General features: G+C 51.0%; 1 protein-coding gene across 1 annotated transcript in view; it reads right to left on the bottom strand.

The window, feature by feature from the left end:
• RCSD1 (RCSD domain containing 1) overlaps positions 1-19298 on the bottom strand; it is a 66821-nt gene that overhangs the window by 8939 nt on the left and 38584 nt on the right. Inside the window, exons 2-5 of the mRNA XM_059073454.2 lie at positions 10618-10719; positions 9371-9460; positions 4970-5041; positions 1177-1380 (exon numbers count right to left, since the gene is read on the bottom strand). Of these exons, the coding sequence (XP_058929437.1) occupies positions 1177-1380; positions 4970-5041; positions 9371-9460; positions 10618-10719 (468 nt within the window). The remainder of the gene's footprint in view (positions 1-1176; positions 1381-4969; positions 5042-9370; positions 9461-10617; positions 10720-19298) is intronic.

Genomic DNA, 19298 nt, shown 5'->3' with positions numbered 1-19298 from the left:
ACTGCTGTCACAGACTAAAGCCCCCAGTACAATGACCAGGTGGCAGAGCCTCCCTCCCTGCCTCTACATCCCACTGACGTCTTGTGAGAAGACAGGGCTCTCTCCTGGGTTCCTCTCTGCCGTCGGGGGTCTCTCCATTGCCCTGGGCTGAAGGATCTCCACTCTGTCCCCAGCCAGCAGGCTCAAGCCTACCCCATCACCTCCTCACCACCACTTTGTTTCCTTGGGCCCTACCTGTTTCGACACATTTGACCTCTTTCCTAGATGGATCCTCTAGAAGGGCCCAGAAGATCCTGCTCTCTCCATCCTTAATTCTAAGGTCACATTCATTTAACTTTTCCTGGCATCAGAGCCCTTTAACTCAGGGACTTCCCTGGTGGTCAAGTGGTTAAGACTCTGCACTTGCACTGCAGAGGGTGTGGGTTCGATCCCTGGTCGGGAAAGTAGGATCCTGCATGCCCGCAGTGCAACCAAAAAAAAGAAAAGACTCTTAGCCCCTGCCTGGCTGTGGTCCAAATTTGCTGGGTACCTGCTTGGAGTGTATTGGACTGTATATACCTCTGATTCTGATTCTCTTGATTCTTACCTCCTTCTAGTACGGCAGGGATCTGATGAAATCACACACAAAGTAGGGCAGTATCTACAGAAACCAGTGCTGCCATACATCTTTTTGCAAAGGGAACGATTTGGATATTCTTCAACTGGGGCAAGATGCAGTAAAAATGATTTGAACCCATTCTGGGACACTTAGGAGTATTCATATCAAGGCAGGACAGGACAACCTAGTGACCCTGCCCTCCCTTCTGCTGAGTCGCTGATCAGGTCTTTAGCTTTTGTTTTCAGCTTTTGACATAACTCTCTGTGCAGCTGGGATCAGTACTGAATTCCTGCCCCTCACTCCACAAAGGATGGAGCACTCCATCCCCTGCACCTGTCTTTCAGGTGGGTGGCACAGTTACAGGGAGAGCGGATGAGAGAGGCAGGCTAGGTAGAGGGTGATCTTAGCTCAGGGATCACTTGCCAGGAAGAGGAGAAATTTCCTTTGTTAAAAACCACATCTTACCACAGCTCAGAAGTGTCCTCCTTTCTCCAGGACAACAGGGTAGAGGTGATTCAGGACTGCCCCGTGTCCACATTTCCACAGACACACCACAGTACTTAGGATCCAGATATTACCTTATTGTAAGAGGGCAGATGACTGCCTTCAGGAGGCTGGTCAAAGCTGACGGGCACCTCCTCTGGCTCGCTGGCCCGAGACCACACGCCAGGGCTGCTGGGGGTAGAAGGTGGGCTGTGAAATGGTGACACCATGGCCTTGAGTCCGGGACTCTTGGGTGAGGCCCCAGGCAGCAGGGCCGCTGGATCAAAGACTAAATTGGCCTGTAGAGAAAGGATGAGGAATTTCAAACCCAGCCTGCATTCCATAATGCCCAGGAAGCACTGATTGGATCCAGCAAAAAATGCATTGGAACAGTCCCGATTTATAGACAGAGGCCAGAAGAGCAACTGCCAGCACCTGCAGGCACCAGGATCTCATGCTGTCAGCACCCTTTACCATCTTTCTTATCAGAGTCAAGAGCAGTTACCGCTTACTGGATGCCTACTCTTTGCTGGGCATATGCAGTTTTCCTCTCTACAACCACTCTACATGTTCAGTTTTGTTCTCATGGCACAAATTAGCAAAGTGTTTAAGGAATCTGCCCTGGGATTCAAGCCAGGTCTGTTTGTCCCTCAGTCTCCAAGTACAGGGTCTCTCTCGGTAGACCACAGTGGTGGACACAGCAGGCCACCACGCCTTTCCAGGGGGGAGCCAGCGGAGCAGATGCCAGTGTGTGACCCTACTTGCAGCATCGCAGTGCAGGTGCAACCAGACCAAAATGAACCCTGAGGGCAAGCAGAGGGGAGGGGTTACCCAAAGGTAACAGAGGCCTGAGGGAGTCATGAGTTTGGTGGGGGAGGAGGCGGTGGTCCCGGATCTATCCGACTGCCTCAGAGAAGGTGGCGGTGCAGATGTCTACGGAGGGACTGAACGTGAGTGCCTTGGGTCCTCTAGCGCCACCTAGGGGCTCTTGCTCCTCCGGCTCTGACCTCTGCGTTTCCAAATCATTGCCAGTTGCATCCTCCAGGGCAGGAGAGCCCAGCAGCAAGGCTTCCAAGGGAAGGGACCAGGCTTGAGGGGCAGATGATGCTCTCCACGCAGACACACCCAACTCCAAATATTGCCTCTTTCTCTTAATAGCTGTGTGACCTACAGCGAGTCCAGTAGCCTTTCTGTGTCTCGGAGTCTTTATTTGTCCCATTGACTGAGCCTGACCTTTAGAGTCTTTTATGATCTGGTCCCATTACTCTCTCCTGCCATGACCCGACTTACACCCTTTCCCTCCAGACTCCCCTCGGTGCCACCCTCCTGCCAGCCGAGGCTCTGTCATCCTGGAGAACCCCGACATGTACTTTAGGACTTGCACAGTATAGAACATTACACATGTTTAGGACGATGTTAGTATTTCAACTGTGATTTTAAGAAAGAATGTATAATATAGACAAGATTGTGTCATTGTCCAATTTGAAATATAAAAGTTAAATAGCAACAGTGTGAGCCCATGCCATGTCTAAAAGCAGCATGTTGCAGGTACAAAGGGACAGGTTTGGACCACAGAGGCTGTGGGAGTTGGTGTGCTAGGATGGCTCAGAGGGCTTCATGGCAGAGGGGATATTAACTGGGCATTAAAGGAGGTCTTCCTGCCCTCTCGGGGTCAAGCTGGGACATTCCCTCTGTAAGACTGCTTGCAAATAAAATGGGTCTTGCTTGCCAGCGGAAAACTTGAACTTTGAATTATGGACTATTCTAGTGAAGAAAAATCATAGTTCCTAACTCATCCAATAGAATACTTAGAAGAAAAGTGAAGCTGATGATGCATTTCTTAGTTCTTTCCCCACGTATTTCCAACAAAGTAAGGTTCCTATGGGATTTGGCCAAATTATATACTGTCGCTGACATTCTTCATGAGATTAAACCATTAGAGATTAAAACCTCATTCTCAGGTTGCGATGTTTCCCAAAGAGGCTTACTAATGACTAGAAAGGGGAATAAGACCAAGACTGCAGGGTACACAGCATTTGCAAACTAACTTCTGGCACGTAGATGAGGTCTGTGGTAGGCTGCTGGGAGACAGAGGTAGGGGTTCTCGGCTACACCCTTTGGATGGCTGCTGGGAGGCAGAGGTAGGGGTTCTCGGCTACACCCTTTGGATGGCTGCTAGGAGGGAATGTCTGAGTTCTGGGGTCCCATCTGAGAGATCCCTGTTATGTATATGGGAGCCCTGCAGCCTCCTACAGCGATGGGCAGCCCACTCCCTCCCTGCATCTGGGGTGGGATCAGGGCTTCTCAGTATGAACTAAACTTCAGGGGAGATTCCGCCCCCCACCCCATGAGGTAGGCTCATAACCCAAACCAGAGATGCTTCCCTTAACTCCAAATCAGGCTGGGGGCCAAATCCCTGGTCTCTCACATAGCTGGGAACTGCAGAGGCTGTGGCTACTTGTCTTGACACACCCCCTAATAATGGCTTCAGAACAAGGTAGACGAGCCAATTTTATTAGTTGGACCCAGAGGGGAGGATCCAGTGCAGGAGAGCCTTGTTGTTCTCCTGGGTGGCTGCCCAGAGACTGCAGTGAAAGCTGGAGCATCTTCTACAGGCCCCACCCTGTATCATGCCTGTCCCTCCTCTGTGCTTTAGATCATGCTGTTCCCACACCAGGAGTACCTTCCTCCCTCCTTTCCAGCCACTATTCTTTTTTTTGTTTGTTTCTTTCTTTTTTGTGGTACGCGGGCCTCTCACTGCTGTGGCCTCTCCCGTTGCGGAGCACAGGCTCCGGACGCGCAGGCTCAGCGGCCATGGCTCACGGGCCCAGCCGCTCCGCGGCATGTGGGATCTTCCCGGACCGGGGCACGAACCCGCGTCCCCTGCATCGGCAGGTGGACTCCCAACCACTGCGCCACCAGGGAAGCCCCCAGCCACTATTCTTAAGGACTGACTCAGGAAATAGGTATTTCCTAAAGCATTTATTAATTACTCCTGCCACTTGACTGTCTTCTCGCTCTAAAATTCTACCGCAGTGATTCTCAGCTGGGGTAGGGAGCAGGGGAATGAAGTTGTCTCCAGGAGGCATTTGGCAATGTCTAGGGACATTTTTCTTTGTCACAGTTTACTGAAGAGTGCTGCTGGCATCTAGTGGATAGGGACCAAGGATGCTGCTAAAGCATCTTGCAGTGTACAAGGCAGCCCCTGCAGCAAAATTTACCAGCTCAAATAATGCCGAGGTAAAAAGTCCTGGTCTAGAGCAGTAGGTGTCGGATAGTTACCCACAATTTAGATCTCCGGTATTTACTCTCCTATGTGTCTTTTATTGTATCATGTGTGAAAACCTTGTCTCCCCAACAAGATTGTGAGATCAAGTGCAGTGTCATATACTTTGCTTCCACTGCCAGGAAAGCCAGCCCCACTGTGGGCACAGTGGTGAGGGCTCTGGATGTATAAGGTGGCGAGGTAGGATGGAATGCTTTCCAAACAATGAACTTGGCCGTAGTGGTGTAATGACTAGCAGCTGAATTTCAGCCCCGTGTAAAGCTAAAACGGTTTGTGGCTGCATTCAGGCCATGGAAAGGACTTGGCTATTCCTGGAGTGTTTCTTGTCTATAACATCCTTTCCCATAAGACGCTTGAGGCATCTGATTCTCCTCTATCTCCATTAGGTACTAATGACATGAGCGCATGTTTGATTGGGTCCTTATTTTAGCATTTTGCCCCCAGGTAGAGCTCCTCATCCTTCAGGGCAATTTGATCACTAGCTGGTTATCAGAGGTCAGCTGTCCAGGTGACATCTGGGACAACTCTAGGAGCCCCGAAGACATGCAAATGTTGGATAAGAGAGGGGGTTGGATGGGAGGTAGCATCGATTCTGAACTTACCTGGAGCTTCTCGATCAGAGGCGAGCTCTTCACCTTGACTTTAGGAGGGTGGTTTGCACTGGGCGGTGACTTCTATAAAAGCAAATGGACCAAAACAAGCAAATGAGCGAGGTGAAGGGAGGTGGGGTTCTGGCTGGAGCCCAGAAGCCACAGTTGGAATAAGAGGAGAAGAAAAAGGTGGTCTTACCACCTCATCACTTATCTTCAGGAGCTCACTTACCTCCTGAGGTCCTGGGCATGGCAGACTCCCCTCACCCTCGCCCTACCACTAACAAGACCGCTTGAATCTATGGATCAGAGCAGGCAGGACGTCTGAAACACAGGAGGCCTCCTGTTCCAGGAAGAATGCCCTCGTGGTCATTATGAGGGAAAAGACTATGTCTGAGGGGCCAAGATCTTCACCTCATGACCTTCAACAACCTGAGCCAACAGTTGGAGGGGATTTCAAAGAGAAAGGACACAGTGACCATCCATTCTGTTTGCCATAAACATAAGAAACCACGGACCTGGAGTGACACCTGACAGAGGTATACTTGAAATTCTTCCCTTAAACTAATAATATTTTGGAAAACCCCACCAATAGTGTTGTTTATAAATGATCACATTCTAAAACACTGACTATTCATTTTGATTAAACAGACATTTATTATCTCCTACATTCCAGGCACTGTGTTGGTTACCTAAAAATGAATATGATTGAGCGCCTGCCCTCTGAAAGCGGTCAATGTCTGAGATATATTGTGTATATATATATAGAATGTGTTCTGTTAGTTGGGATATTTTTGTGATGAGTGTATGTCAGGAATCTTGCCAGTGTTTGGATTTTTTTTTTTTTTGCATTATGCGGGCCTCTCATTGCTGTGGTCTCTCCCGTTGCGGAGCACAGGCTCCGGACGCGCAGGCTCAGTGGCCATGGCTCACGGGCCCAGCTGCTCCGCGGCACGTGGGACCTTCCCGGACTGGGGCACGAACCCGCGTCCCCTGCATCGGCAGGCGGACTCTCAACCACTGTGCCACCAGGGAAGCCCAAGTCTTTGGATTTTATATTATCTAAAACGATTGACTCCTTCCTGTTTTGTGTAAAATCCCTACGACTTGATTCTAGTTCCACAGCTATATTGATCCAGGTACGAATGATGACAGTGACGATGGATGATGATGAAGAAAAAGATACTTCCACGTTGTTGGACAGACACCAGAGCAGATTCTCCTATAGTTTGGGGACCCTGCTCCTTGCACCCATGTGCTAATTTACTTGAATCATAAGAAGAATAACACAGTTTCTTATACATATTCTGAGATAGTTATGGAGTGAGATGATTGTATTTTAGTGATGGAAGGAGACGGACTCACTCAGCTGAACTCCCTGTGACCTTTTTAAGGCCCAGCATTGCAGGGGGAGGTGCTGGAGCTTGGGGCAGCCACTGGCTGGGACTCAGGAGCTCCCTTCCCCAGCCCCTGCTAACTCCGGCTTTGACAGGAGCTAGACGGCTGCCCTGGCCTCAGCCTCCCCAGCCAAGAACCAGACAGGTGGGTGGGTTGGAATAAACGATTCTAAGACCTCCTCCAGCTCTCAGGTGCCTCTGGCTCCATGAGTTTACACCATCAGACATATTTCCGGAGCAGTCAGTCTTTCAAGGAGTCTTGTGTCCGCCGTGAGAACAAAGAGCTTCCAGCCCAAACTCAGTTGTCCTTAATTTCTGGGCTTTACAGTGAAAGTTCAAATGAGGCCACATTTCTGAAGATACTGTTTAGGAACTGCAGCAACAATTGTGCTGACAAAGCTCACTCTATGTAATACTTTATTCTCTTCCGCAACTGACTAGTACCTTCTGAAGAAAGTGAAAATTCAATAAACACAGCCCCTTCATCATAGAACAGTGCTGAGAACCCAGCTCATGCCCTACAAAATCCTTGTTGATTTGAATTGAACTGCAAAGCAGGAAGAATCCAAAAGAGCCGCCAATGCCATTCCTGGGAACGGCTGCAGGTGGCAGTATTTCCTTTACTGTTTGACAAGTGGCCGCCGCTCATACAGTTGGCGGAGAAAAGTCAGCCCGACGTCTCTCTTTATGTATGTATATATGTCCATATATGACATTCCTATAATGTCTAGAATAATGACCAAATTTTTCAGATGGAACTGTTTTCCAGCCCTTCTGTGGACAGGCAAGGCAGGCTCGGTGGCCATATTAAACACTCGTCTGGGTGGGTCCTCCAGAGAGGGGCAACTCCAGGAATCCCTGTCGGCAGGGGCTGGCTGCACCGTCTCAAGCTGTGCAGGCAGGGGCTTCCCTGGTGGCGCAGTGGTTGAGAGTCCGCCTGCCGATGCAGTGGACGCGGGTTCGTGCCCCGGTCCGGGAAGATCCCACATGCCGCGGAGCGGCTGGGCCCGTGAGCCATGGCCGCTGCGCCTGCGTGTCCGGAGCCTGTGCTCCGCAATGGGAGAGGCCACAACAGCGAGAGGCTCGCGTACCGCAAAAAAAAAAAAAAGACAGCAAGCTGTGCAGGCATAGGGAGGGGGCAGGGATGAAGACGGGAAGACCCTCTCCGGCACTGTGCATTGGGAACCGAGGGGTAGCCTGACTGGGGCCTTCCCAGGCCCCCAGGGCTCCCGGCACTAGGGCTCCTGCAGGCTGTGCCATGGCAGTCCAGAAGAACTGTAGGCAGCAGCCTCCACAATTTTCTAACCCAGCCAGACAGAGCCAGCTGCTCATTTTATTTTTATGTGAATTTCAAGCTCGTGACAAAAAGTCACTGAGCTCTGGAAGCAACGTCCTTCCCATGTGCTAGCAGTCTGTCACTCCACGCGGGACCTTCCCTCTTAAATCCACCCTCCCGTTCATCCAGCCCTTGGCTATTACATGCCATTTAGCTGCTGGTGGTGCCCCATGGGATGGAACATGTAAACGTATTTCTCCCAGAGCCGCTGAACTCCCTCCACTTTTATCCAGGTCCCGTCCGGCCCCCATCATGTCTGCTTAGTGTTCTTGTCCCGTTTTACAAAAAAGGAAGCAGGCGCAGTGCAGTGACTTCTCTGGGGCTGAGTCCGGGTCATCAGGGGGTAGCCTCACGGTAGGCACCTAGTGGCCACGGCCTCAGCCTATTGCCTAACACAGGCTCCAAGCCCTCAGGGTGAAGGTCACAGGAGAAGTTCACCCTCCGTAAAGAGAAGCTGTTGGTATGGCTTTGTCGGACACTGGCTGATGACCCCACGAAGATGAGGTCAGAATCATGATGTCAGCACCTGAGGAGACCCCAACAAAAGCGTGGTGTTTTTTAAACTGGGCTTCTTGGGGCATTCTCATCCCAGGAGAGCCCTGTCCAGTTTTGGGGGGGAGTATTCTCAGAGCATATGGGGGGCCCCACCCCCTTCCCACTCGGTTGAGAGCAGCTCTGAGTTTCTGCTTTATCTGATGGGCTTCGTTCATATATGCCTTGGGTTGACAAAAAGGTTTGAAAACCGTTGATCGACTCCAAATGTTTCACATTATAAATGAGAAAATGTAGACACCAAGGGCCTTGCCCAAGTCCACATGGCTATCCAGTGTCTGTCGTCAGGATGCTGGCCCCCAAAAAAGGAAGTCAGGGAAAGAGGTATCACAGTTGGGATGCACAGTTGGGATGTGGGAATTGGACTGTCTTTGGCTTGCTTGCTCTATTTTGGGGTTGGCCTCCCAGGCTGGACAAGAGAACATGCTAATCCATTTCTGCTGGGGACCACGACCGCAGTGGAGGTTTCTGGGTTCCTGGGAGGGTGTGGACAAGTTGCTCTTAGAGCTACAATTAGATAAATAAGGGTAGGTGAACATGCAGGCCGGGAATCTATTGCTGGATATGATCTATGATACCAGATCCTTTATTATGTTGGTAACATTGGCTATTTATATCTGCGGGCAATGAGGCCTCCTGTGGGCTCTGGTTCTCTTTCAGCGATCCAGAACAATAGCCAGCCTTTTCAAGATACCGCAGAAACCCACGACTCTCTCACCCTGCAGTTCTGCTTTATGTGAGTGCAACCCTCTTTCCAGATGCCTTGCACTCATGGAGGATCGTATCCGTCAGACCTGGGAGTCAAACATGACTTTCACGACTCCTGAGTCTGGTGCGGGAATACTCTATGGACCCATTCTCTTGGCTGAAATGCTCAGGCTTGAAAAATAGTGCTCCTGTCCTTGAAAATCATAAAGGAGGCTCAGTAAGAGGGAGTAGGAAGGGACCTCGTTTTCAAAGTAAAGGATTCAGGAAGCGTTAAGGAGTTTCACCCCTGAATCTGAAATGGAGAAATTCCCTGCACAGGTTTCAAGTCTAAAAGTGTGAATTGCATGCCTCTTCCTATAAAAAGGAGAAAGAAGATCCATAACCTGCATCCTCTGAGCCCCCAGCAGCAGAAGTACTTACCTCTTCACCATTCTGGCCCAGCTCTACCCTGGCGGGGAACAGAGAGAGGGAGCGGGGCGGTTTCCTTCTTGTTGGTTTACTGGCTGGTGTCTAGAGGGGGGGCGACAGACAGACACACAGAGAGAAAAAGAGAGAGAGCTAATCAGGCAACAGGGAGGAAGAGGAAGGAAGTAGAAACTGGCTTTCGGAATGTTTAGGGATGTCTGGTGGAGAAAAGAATGGAGGGAAGGATTGCATGTCTTTGCCACTGCTCATTAACTCTATAAATTCATTCTAGTGAACTGTCTACCCATTTTGACTTTCAGCCTCTCTAGTCCTTTTCAGACTCTCCCAGTCCTTTCCTGCTGGAGCCTCCGGTTTTACTTGTGATTCACTGGCCTGCCTGAAGCAACATCTCACAGTGACACCCACACCCAGCTTCTAAGCATTGCCAGCGCCTTAGATCAATAATATCTCCTTCACCCTTTATGATATCCCTATCGTGTCTGAAATTATGGACCGATTTTTCAGATGGGAAAATAAAAACGCAAAACAACGCACCTAAAAAAGCACGACAATTACACTCTCCTTTGTCCCCAGGGGCGATGATAAACCTCCCCCCAGGCTGGGGTTCCCTTCCCTCATTTCATTTCTAAGGAGCTCCTCAGACTGTAGGACTCAAGAAGATCTAGCCCAAATCTCTCCAATGCTGCAATGCCCCATTTGACACTGTTCTCTCCAGCAGGATTCTAGAATCCACTGGTCACCGGATCCCTTTCCTTCCTGATCCCTGGCTTCCTATCTGAATGTGCTTCCCTTTCCGTCCTCTCTTTCTTCCCAATTCTCCTTTTGGAATCCACCCTTGCTTCAGATTCCTAAGCTTCCTAAGCTCCAGGGAGGAGCCTGGCGTGGGGACTTCTTTATTCTGAAGCAGTCCAGGCCTGGCACAGCTGGGCAAGATCTAAGTCTCTGTCAGTGGACGATTGAGGTGGACAAGCCCCGGTTTCCAGACCCCCGTCTCTATAACAGCAGGGCTTTCAGCTCTCAGCCCTCCTGGCCACAGGGTAAGCCTCACTCTGGTGGGGAACAGTCCGCCCAGGCCCAGCAGCATGGCGACATTCCTCACATTCAGAGAGACCCCTCTCTGGCTTCTCTTCCTAATTTGGTAATTACCAAGCCTCCTCCCTCCCTCTCCTCTGGGCCTGACCCAGACTTCCCCTTCCTCCAGCCCCCTCCCAGGAGAGGGGCTCTGAAGCCTCCTGACTCACCTCCTTTGCAGCGGCTGCCTCCTCCCTGAATCGCCCGGCCAGCTGGGCCACCGAGGGGGGCGCTGAGTCGTCCACACTGGCATTGGTCTCTGCCGGCCTTTCCTGGCAAACCAAGGGGAAGCCAAAGTGAACCAGCAAATATGCACTTGGCACTGCTAAGCATCAGCACTGGGTGCCACACAAGGTGCTTGCTATGTGGCCACAAGCAGGGATGCGGCTCTTGCAATTGGTTCCTGCGTTCAAAGATGTAAAAAACCCGTTCAGTCAACTGCATTTAGTGAATGTTTATAGTGTGGCTCTGGGGATCTGGAAAGGAATAAAACTTGGTGTTGCCCTGTGGGTGGAGGTTAGGGCACCCAGGGATCTGGGAGGCAGGACAAGGCCGGGGTCCTCGTCCCACGGAGACCCAGCCCGGAGAGGGCTCTATCGGTGACAGCGTCTTCCCTTCCCGTTGTCACAAGAGGCTTCGAAAACTGTAGGCTGGCAAAATGCACTGGAGGGAGAGGCCTGTAAGTGTATCTAATGGGATGAGCAAACGTCTTTGATTGAACTTTTATTTATGTATTTATTTTGGCTGCGTTGGGTCTTCGCTGCTGCGCGCGGGCTTTCTCTAGTTGTGGCGAGCGGGGGCTACTCTTCTTCGTTGTGGTGCGCGGGCTTCTCATTGCGGTGGCTTCTCTTGTTGCAGAGCACGGGCTCTAGGGCACACGGGCTCCATAGTTGTCGCTGTAGAGCGCAGGCTCAGTAGTCGTGACGCACGGGCTTAGCTGCTCCGTGGCATGTGGGATCTTCCCGGACCAGGGCTCGAACCCGTGTCCCCTGCATTGGCAGGTGGATTCCTAACCACTGTGCCACCAGGGAAGCCCCTTGATTGAACTTTTGACAAGTATTTTTGTGTCTTGTTTCCCCTACTTAATTGAGTGCCTTGGGCATAGAAATGTTCAGAAAATATTCAAATAACATGAGAGTCAAGTAGCATGGCGACGAGAACCAGACTATCTGGATTCGACGGCTGAGTTGCTCCATCTCCCTAGCCCAGTGACCTTGGGCAAATGATTTTACCTTTCTGTACCTTGACAGGGATAACAGTAGCACATCACTCACAAGGTTGTTCTGTGGCTTAAATGATTGACTATACATCTAAAGTGCGAGGACAAGGCCTGGGACATAATAAGAGCTATAGAAGGGTTATTATTACTACGGGCAACGGGGTCCTTCCTTCCAAGAACTCTGCAATGACTTCAGCTATAGGGATTTGCATATTGCATTACTGTTCTCTACAGTGTCCTCACTGAGAGAGACTCACCCCTTTTACTGTTCTGTTCCTTTTTGCTGTGAGCTTTCTGCAAACTGGTTACCAGCTGGTTACCATGCCCCTGTTCTACCACCAATGCAACCATTGGTTTCCTGTGGCCTTCCCTCCCCCAAGGTGCCTCTAGGCCCCCTGAAGAGGCCACGATGCACCCTGGCCACTGCTCACTCCCATGTGCCGTTTGTCACCAAGACTCATACGGTGAGTCAGTAAGCACTGGAAACGGCCCCTCACTTCTGCCTTGTTACATGCTGCCTATGGAACCACACGGTTTTAAAAATGTTTTTTAAATGTCCAGTCTCAGAGACATTCGGCTTTGGTTTTTGGTGGCCAGGACGATGGCATTTCGTACACAGGCTGCAAACTCCCTCCTCTGCACACAGCTAGCCGGAAACTGGGAGCAAAGTCCATTTCTGTCTTTCCACGGGGCTCATGGCCTGCAAAGACCAAGCATGCTCCACTCCAGCTGCAAGCTTGCATCCCTGTGCACCACACACACACACACACTCTCTCTCACACACACTTTCTCACACACACACTCTCTTACACACACTTTCTCTCACACACACACTCTTTCTCTCTCACACACACTCTCTCACACACATACATTCTCACACACACACTTTCTCTCACACACATTCTCTTTCACACACACTCTCTCTCACACACACTCTCACACACACTTTCTCACACACACACTCTCTTACACACACTGTCTCTCACACACACACTCTTTCTCTCTCACACACATACATTCTCACACACATTCTCTTTCACACACACTCTCTCACACTCACACACACACACGCACACTCTCACACACTCTCTCTCTCTCACACACACACACTCACATACACTTCCTAGGCACTCCTTTTTGCGCTAGAAGTGTCTCCAAGCTTTCTTACTTGGGTGCTCCCTCCAAAGGAAACGTCGCTGGTCACACCGTGATGCTGCCCCTGGAGCAGGGGAGGCACACACGGCCGCCCCCCACCACCTTGGGTGAAGTTACGTGGGGGCCAGGCTTTGTGCAGGGGGCTTTGCTTAGAGATAGGAAAGAATTGCAGCGGCCACGGACCTTCGGATCTGCTAACAGGCTGCTCTGCAGGAAAAGACAGGTCCCTCTTTACTGTTTCCTGCTGTAAGTCAAGTTTATTCTCAATCCAGCATTAAGCATCAGATGCTGATTTCACATAAAATTGTAAAAGGATTCACCTCTCTTCAAGATGCCAGAGTTCCCGACAGCGCTGGCACGAGCGGGGAACCCAGTACCCTCTCTGTTTAGTGCCCTACATGTGTCATGCTGGGCGTGGTCAGAGGCGAACATCTTGTCCTCGTGATTAATTAATTGAGCTGCTCTTAGCTAGGATGCTGGGCCCATCAGTTTGTCCATCTGTCTAACTTCCCGCCCCCATAACAGCTCAGTCTCTCTGTCCGTTACTATATACTGCTTGGGTCCTGCTGACAGTGCACTTTACCCTCGGCCCCGAAGGCGCCAATCACTGGCGGTGCAGGAAGATACATTCCAGATAAAAATAGAGCCGTACAGGAATCAGAAACTCCTCCCTAACTTCCCTGTCTCAAAACCAGGCTTGGCAAGGGGCGAGAGAACGACAAGCCTTCTGGAAGCATTTAGGGCTTAAAAGCTGGGTTGAAGGAAAGATTATAATACGTCTGAATTTGTTTTCCTGGACCCCAGTGAATGGGTTTTCTTTACAATGTCTATGCACTCCAGAGCTTGCTGAAGCCTGGCAAATCCACTCACTACCAGCACCTCTCCAGATGCTTCTCATCCTAGGTTGTAGAAGAATGACTGATGGTTGCCTCCTCTCAGTTGGGCACCTCGAAGCCCAGAGAGGGCAAGTAGCTTAGCCAGAGTCACACAGGAGAAGCCAGGCAGAATAATCTGTGAAACACTTGACTCCCACCGCCTGATAATGCAGCAATGGACATCAGTTAAGTAGCCTAATTTGTGAAGGTTCTTTGAAAACTGTAAAGCGATATATAAATAGTGAAACTATTATAAGCCGCCGGGTTACGCAGGTACAGCAGAAGAAGCATGGCTTTGAGCATGGACGGGCCCTGTGGCTCAGCCTGGTTGAGGCTTTGCCTGGATTTCTACCTTGCAATTCTAGCAGGTACCACTAGTGACCTCCTCCAGTGGTTCAACATCACACCACCTTTTGACCCCAGGCAGGTGAGAGTATCCTTCCATAGCTCAATCGCTTGCATGTGTTCCGTCTCTTTCTCTCTCTGTCTCAGCCCTGAGGCTGGTTTGGTAAGGTCTTGCTCCCACCTTGATTGTTCTTAGATCTGAGAATGACTTCCATGTCCCTGCCTAGTCCCCAACTTTCCTGGGAACTCACCCCCCACCCCAGCCTCTCCGGGGCTTAGAGTTCTTTCTCTGTTCCAAAGATGTCCATTAAGTGTTGAACATAGAGCCCGGAACACAGAAAGTCCTCCTCGAAGGGTGCTTTCTTCCCCTTCCCCCATCCAACCCAGTTGTGATGTCAGGGCCTGGGCACCTGCTCCCAGGGTCACTGATACCCTAAACTCACCCCTCTCTCGCCTGCATCCACATTCCGGGTCTTGGTCACTGTTCTGACCTCAGCTGGTCCTTTCTTCTTGGGGCCAGTTTCCACATCTTAAATCTGTTTTCTGAACTCGTCCCCCTTTGCGTCCTGCTTTAGTTGACCCCCGTCTTTACAGATTGCAGTCCCCCCGACCCCATTCCATCGATCTGGGCCCAGATCTTGCTTACCAAGCCCTCACTGCCACCGTTCCAGCCTGGCTCTGCCAGCAAGCTTTGCAAACCACTCCTGTGGTTCCTGTGACTTTGCCGAGGCCAGAAGAAAATCACCTCTGGTGTTTATTTTCTGTTTCTATGGGACCTTCTTCTGAAAACTGAGGAGTCCCTTTGTGTGGACAGCATGTAACTTCCCCCTCACTGTTGCCATGCTGAGTAAATACAACTTGGATATGCTGTTGACCATCCACATAGTGGAACCTTTGTGTACAGGCCTATATCGGGCTCTACATACCTCCCTGGCTCGGCCCCTGTTTCTCCATCCTCCTCCTTGGTCCAAGGTCTAAATATCTACCAGTCTCAGGGCCACGGGTTAGGGAAACAAGGCACCAGGGGAGGCCTCCTCATCTATAGCTTGGGGGAGAAGCAGTGAGAGGGCCCTGCCTGGGGGCCGAGGAATCCCTGCTCTTAGCTAAAAGGAGATTGTCTTGCTCACCAGAAACAGGCAAGACAAGCCAGAGCCTCCAAGTATGAGGTATGCTTGCTTCTTTGCTCTTCTAGAACTGTAGTGGATTTTAAGACCACTTACCCCCTTCCAATTAAACCATCATTTGAAAAGGAACAACAGACAGCCTCTTTGGAATGCCACAATGATTCCAGGGTCTTCCTTTACACTTACCTTACCCTTAACTCTTCAATTCACCCCAATGCTTAACCATTACCACCCGGGGACGATGGAAAGGACAACGGACTCGGAACCAGGTTGGACCGTTTGACTTACCTACCTACTTAGAGCAGCTGCTATCGGGGAGGCACTGTCTTTACAGCACTTGATACATTTTCTACTCCTCTCACAACACCTCTTCTAGAACAGAAAATGGCCCAGAGCTGCTAACTCTCTCTTCAAGTTAGTAAGTGCAGCACCAGCGTTATCTGGATTCCGAAGATCTCTTTCCACACGGACATGCTATATGAACTCTAAACTTTCACTGCAAGAGTCATCTTATTCCGTCTCTCATCAGTCAACATTATTGTCCTAGGCCCTGCGGTAAAGCAGTGAACAAGACAGAGTCCTTGCCCTTCAAGAGTCGTTACTCCAGCAAAGGTAGCAAACAGTAAACACAGAGGCAGATAAACAAGTAAGATAACGTGTTAAATGCCATGAAAAAGAGGAAATAGGGGGCTTCCCTGGTGGCGCAGTGGTTGAGAGTCCGCCTGCCGATGCAGGGGACACGGGTTCGTGCCCTGGTCCGGGAAGATCCCACATGCCGCGGAGCAGCTGGGCCCGTGAGCCATGGCTGCTGAGCCTGCGCGTCCGGAGCCTGTGCTCCGCAACGGGAGAGGCCGCAACAGTGAGAGGCCCACGTACCGCAAAAAAAAAAAAAAAAAGAGGAAATAGGGCACTTTATCTATGGGGGTACAGGCAGACATCTCTGAGGAGGGGTCATGTGAGTTGAATTCCATCTGGGGAAAAGATGGGAAGAAAACTGTTCTGAGCAGAAAGCACAGAGAGGAACAAAGGCTGAGGGACAGAGAAAAAGAGAGGTGTGGCAGGGAGGGACCTGTCGCATCCAGGAGAAAGGAGGAGAGACAAAGGATGAGAGGCAGCCTGGGGCCCACTGCATGAGGCTCCGAGGACCATGAGAAGGCGTCTGGTTTTTTTCTTTTTCTTTAGGTTTTTAATTTTATTTTATAAAGTGAAATGAACAACACTCATTCTGGAAGGGGAAAGTCAGCAGCTTGTATTTTATTCAGTTGGAGGGTTTCGAGGAGGGATGTGACCTGAGTTACATAGCAAAAGGCTGTCTGGGGCTTCCCTGGTGGCGCAGTGGTTGAGAGTCCGCCTGCCGATGCAGGGGACGCGGGTTCGTGCCCCGGTCCGGGAAGATCCCACGTGCCGCGGAGCGGCTGGGCCCGTGAGCCGTGGCTGCTGAGCCAGCGCGTCCGGAGCCTGTGCTCCGCAACGGGAGAGGCCACAGCAGTGAGAGGCCTGCGTACCGCAAAACAAAACAAAACAAAACAAGGCTGTCTGTGGAGGATGTATGAGATTGGCCAGGAGGAAGGTTCTGGCAGGGCTCCAGCTGAGCAGCGATGGTGGAGTGGACCAGGCTTGTAGCAGCAGATGGTGAGAGGGCGTGGATCTGGAGGTGGCACAGCTAAGAATTACTGATGCACTGGTTGTGGGAAGTAAGGGCAATAGGACAATCAAGGATGACTCGCAGATGTTTGACGTGGACAACAGGATGCATGGGGGTATTTTTTTTTTTTTTTTTTTTTTTTTTGGTTTTTGTGATACGCGGGCCCCTCACTGTTGTGGCCTCTCCCGCTGCGGAGCACAGGCTCCGGACGCACAGGCTCAGCGGCCATGGCTCACGGGCCCAGCCGCTCCGCGGCACGTGGGATCTTCCCGGACCGGGGCACGAACTCGTGTCCCCTGCATCGGCAGGCGGACTCTCAACCACTGCGCCACCAGGGAAGCCCGCATGGGGGTATTTTTTCCTGGGTCGGGGAAGGCTTGTTGGAGAGAGAGATGTGGGTGAGGGTATATGGGGACTGAACAGCTCTCTCTTTCTTGGTCACGAAAGTTTAAAATGTCTATTAGACATTCACGTTGAGATGCAGTGGAGGGAGTGGAATATACACCCAAGTCTTGAGTTCAGGGGAGGTGTCCAGGCTGGAAACAAAACTTTGAGAGTCACTAGATAGAGATAGTATTTGAAGTCACAGGACAGTATAAAACCAGGAAATATAGAACAGGGAAGGGGAGAGGTCCAAAGACTGAACTCCTTATTAATTGTGTCTCCTTATTAGCACTGAGCTGCCTTTCACTCACAAAGGTGAGGGGACAGCTCTTGTTATCCCAGTAGGAGCCTTACAGACGTTTTGGTGCAGATTGCCGACAGGATGGGTCAAGGCCAGAAGAGTTCTTTGGCTTAGATGATAGAGGGTAAAACCCTGGAATGCCATGGAAAGGAAAAAAGCTCGTGTCCTCCATCTATGCTGTTGGGTCATGTGTTCATCACTTCTTGAGCATCTGTAGACACTGCAGGATGCACTGGGATAACAGCGATTGGGGGAGTGGTGGTGGCGGCATGGAGAGGAGGTAGAAAAGAAGAACAACAACTAGACAAGGCAGAAGACAAACAGGTACACGTGAACGCTGATCGACTATTTCACGTAAGACCAAAAGTCCCAAATATCCCCTACCTGCCCACTTGTCGGCTTTAAGAATCTGAAAATGGCAGGTCCTTGACCTCTGCGATTCTCTGCCAGGGAAAAACCCAGGTAGGATGCTCTGCTCACACAAAGGATCCACGGGCCACGCCCCAGGTAGCGTGTCCCTCCGTGGGACCTCCAGTGCTTCCCACTTCCTCCCAGGACGTGGTGCTGCAGCCCAGTGGCCTGGACAGGGTTCAGCAGCCCTCAGTCACTGGACACCGGCCTGACCACTTCAGTGGTTTGAGGAGCAGGGTAGCCCACAGCCTGAGATGCCTGGCTGGCCAGCCAGGTGGGGTCAGCGGGTTTGGTAGTGGTGGCACAGGCAGGGTTAGCATCCAGGTACATTCCCAGGTGATAGCAGGGACAACAGAGAAATGGGAGGGAGAAGTTCATTCTAAATGTCGTGATACTGTAGGAACTCACCAATGAAATCTCAGCGATAACGTAGGTGAAATTTCTCTGTGAAACCTGTTAACTGTTGTATAAGCATAAGGATAAAAATTTATTTTGAGTCTGATGGGGTTGCTGATGCACAGGGATCATATCACAGGAGTGGAAAGAACAGCTAATTCAGAATCAGATCTGGGTTTCAGTCTTGGCTCTGACATATATTGGGGGTGGACCTTTCTGAGCCTCAGGATTCTTGTTGGTAAATGAGATTATTAACATCCATCAGGGGGCTTCCCTGGTGGCGCAGTGGTTGAGAGTCCGCCTGCCAATGCAGGGGATGCGGGTTCGTGCCCCGATCCGGGAAGATCCCACGTGCCGCGGAGCGGCTGGGCCCGTGAGCCACGGCCGCTGAGCCTGCGCGTCCAGAGCCTGTGCTCCGCAATGGGAGAGGCCACAACAGTGAGACTCCCGCGTACCACAAAAACAAAAACAAACATCCATCAGCCTTTTTGTCCTAACCCAAATTGCAACATGCCCCCTGTAGTCTGGAGGCTGCACCACCCTTCTCCCACGGACAGTAGGAGGTAGCCAATATCCCCAGAGTCCCCACAAGATTCACAATCAGCCCTGTCTGTGCCAGGCATAGTGCACAGATGATGGGGTTACGGTGCTGTATTGGGGGCAGGAGAGCACAGAGCTCAGGCTTCGAGCCGGACTGCCTGGATTCAAAGCCAGGCTCTGCATAAACTCGTTCTGTGGCCTTGGACAAGTTGCCTAACTTGTTTGTGCGTCAGTTTCTATTTGTAAAATGGGGAGAATACACCAAGGGATGCCCAGGATCTCATCTAGTCTACCCCTGCCCTTCCATTCTCTCTGGGGCATAGGTTGTACTCTCTGCTGCTTCCTGCCCCTCTTAGTTCAGGAGTGGGCTGTCACGAGTCAGCCATTTGTGGGCTACACTTAACAGGCACTTAACAGACACTCCATTCCTGAGCTCTCAAACCAGCCCAGAGAAAC

This window comes from Kogia breviceps, chromosome 1 (genome assembly GCF_026419965.1).
Source record: "Kogia breviceps isolate mKogBre1 chromosome 1, mKogBre1 haplotype 1, whole genome shotgun sequence".
In the NCBI taxonomy this organism is placed as follows: Eukaryota; Metazoa; Chordata; class Mammalia; order Artiodactyla; family Physeteridae; genus Kogia; species Kogia breviceps.
This window is presented reverse-complemented; position numbering and strand designations above follow the sequence as displayed.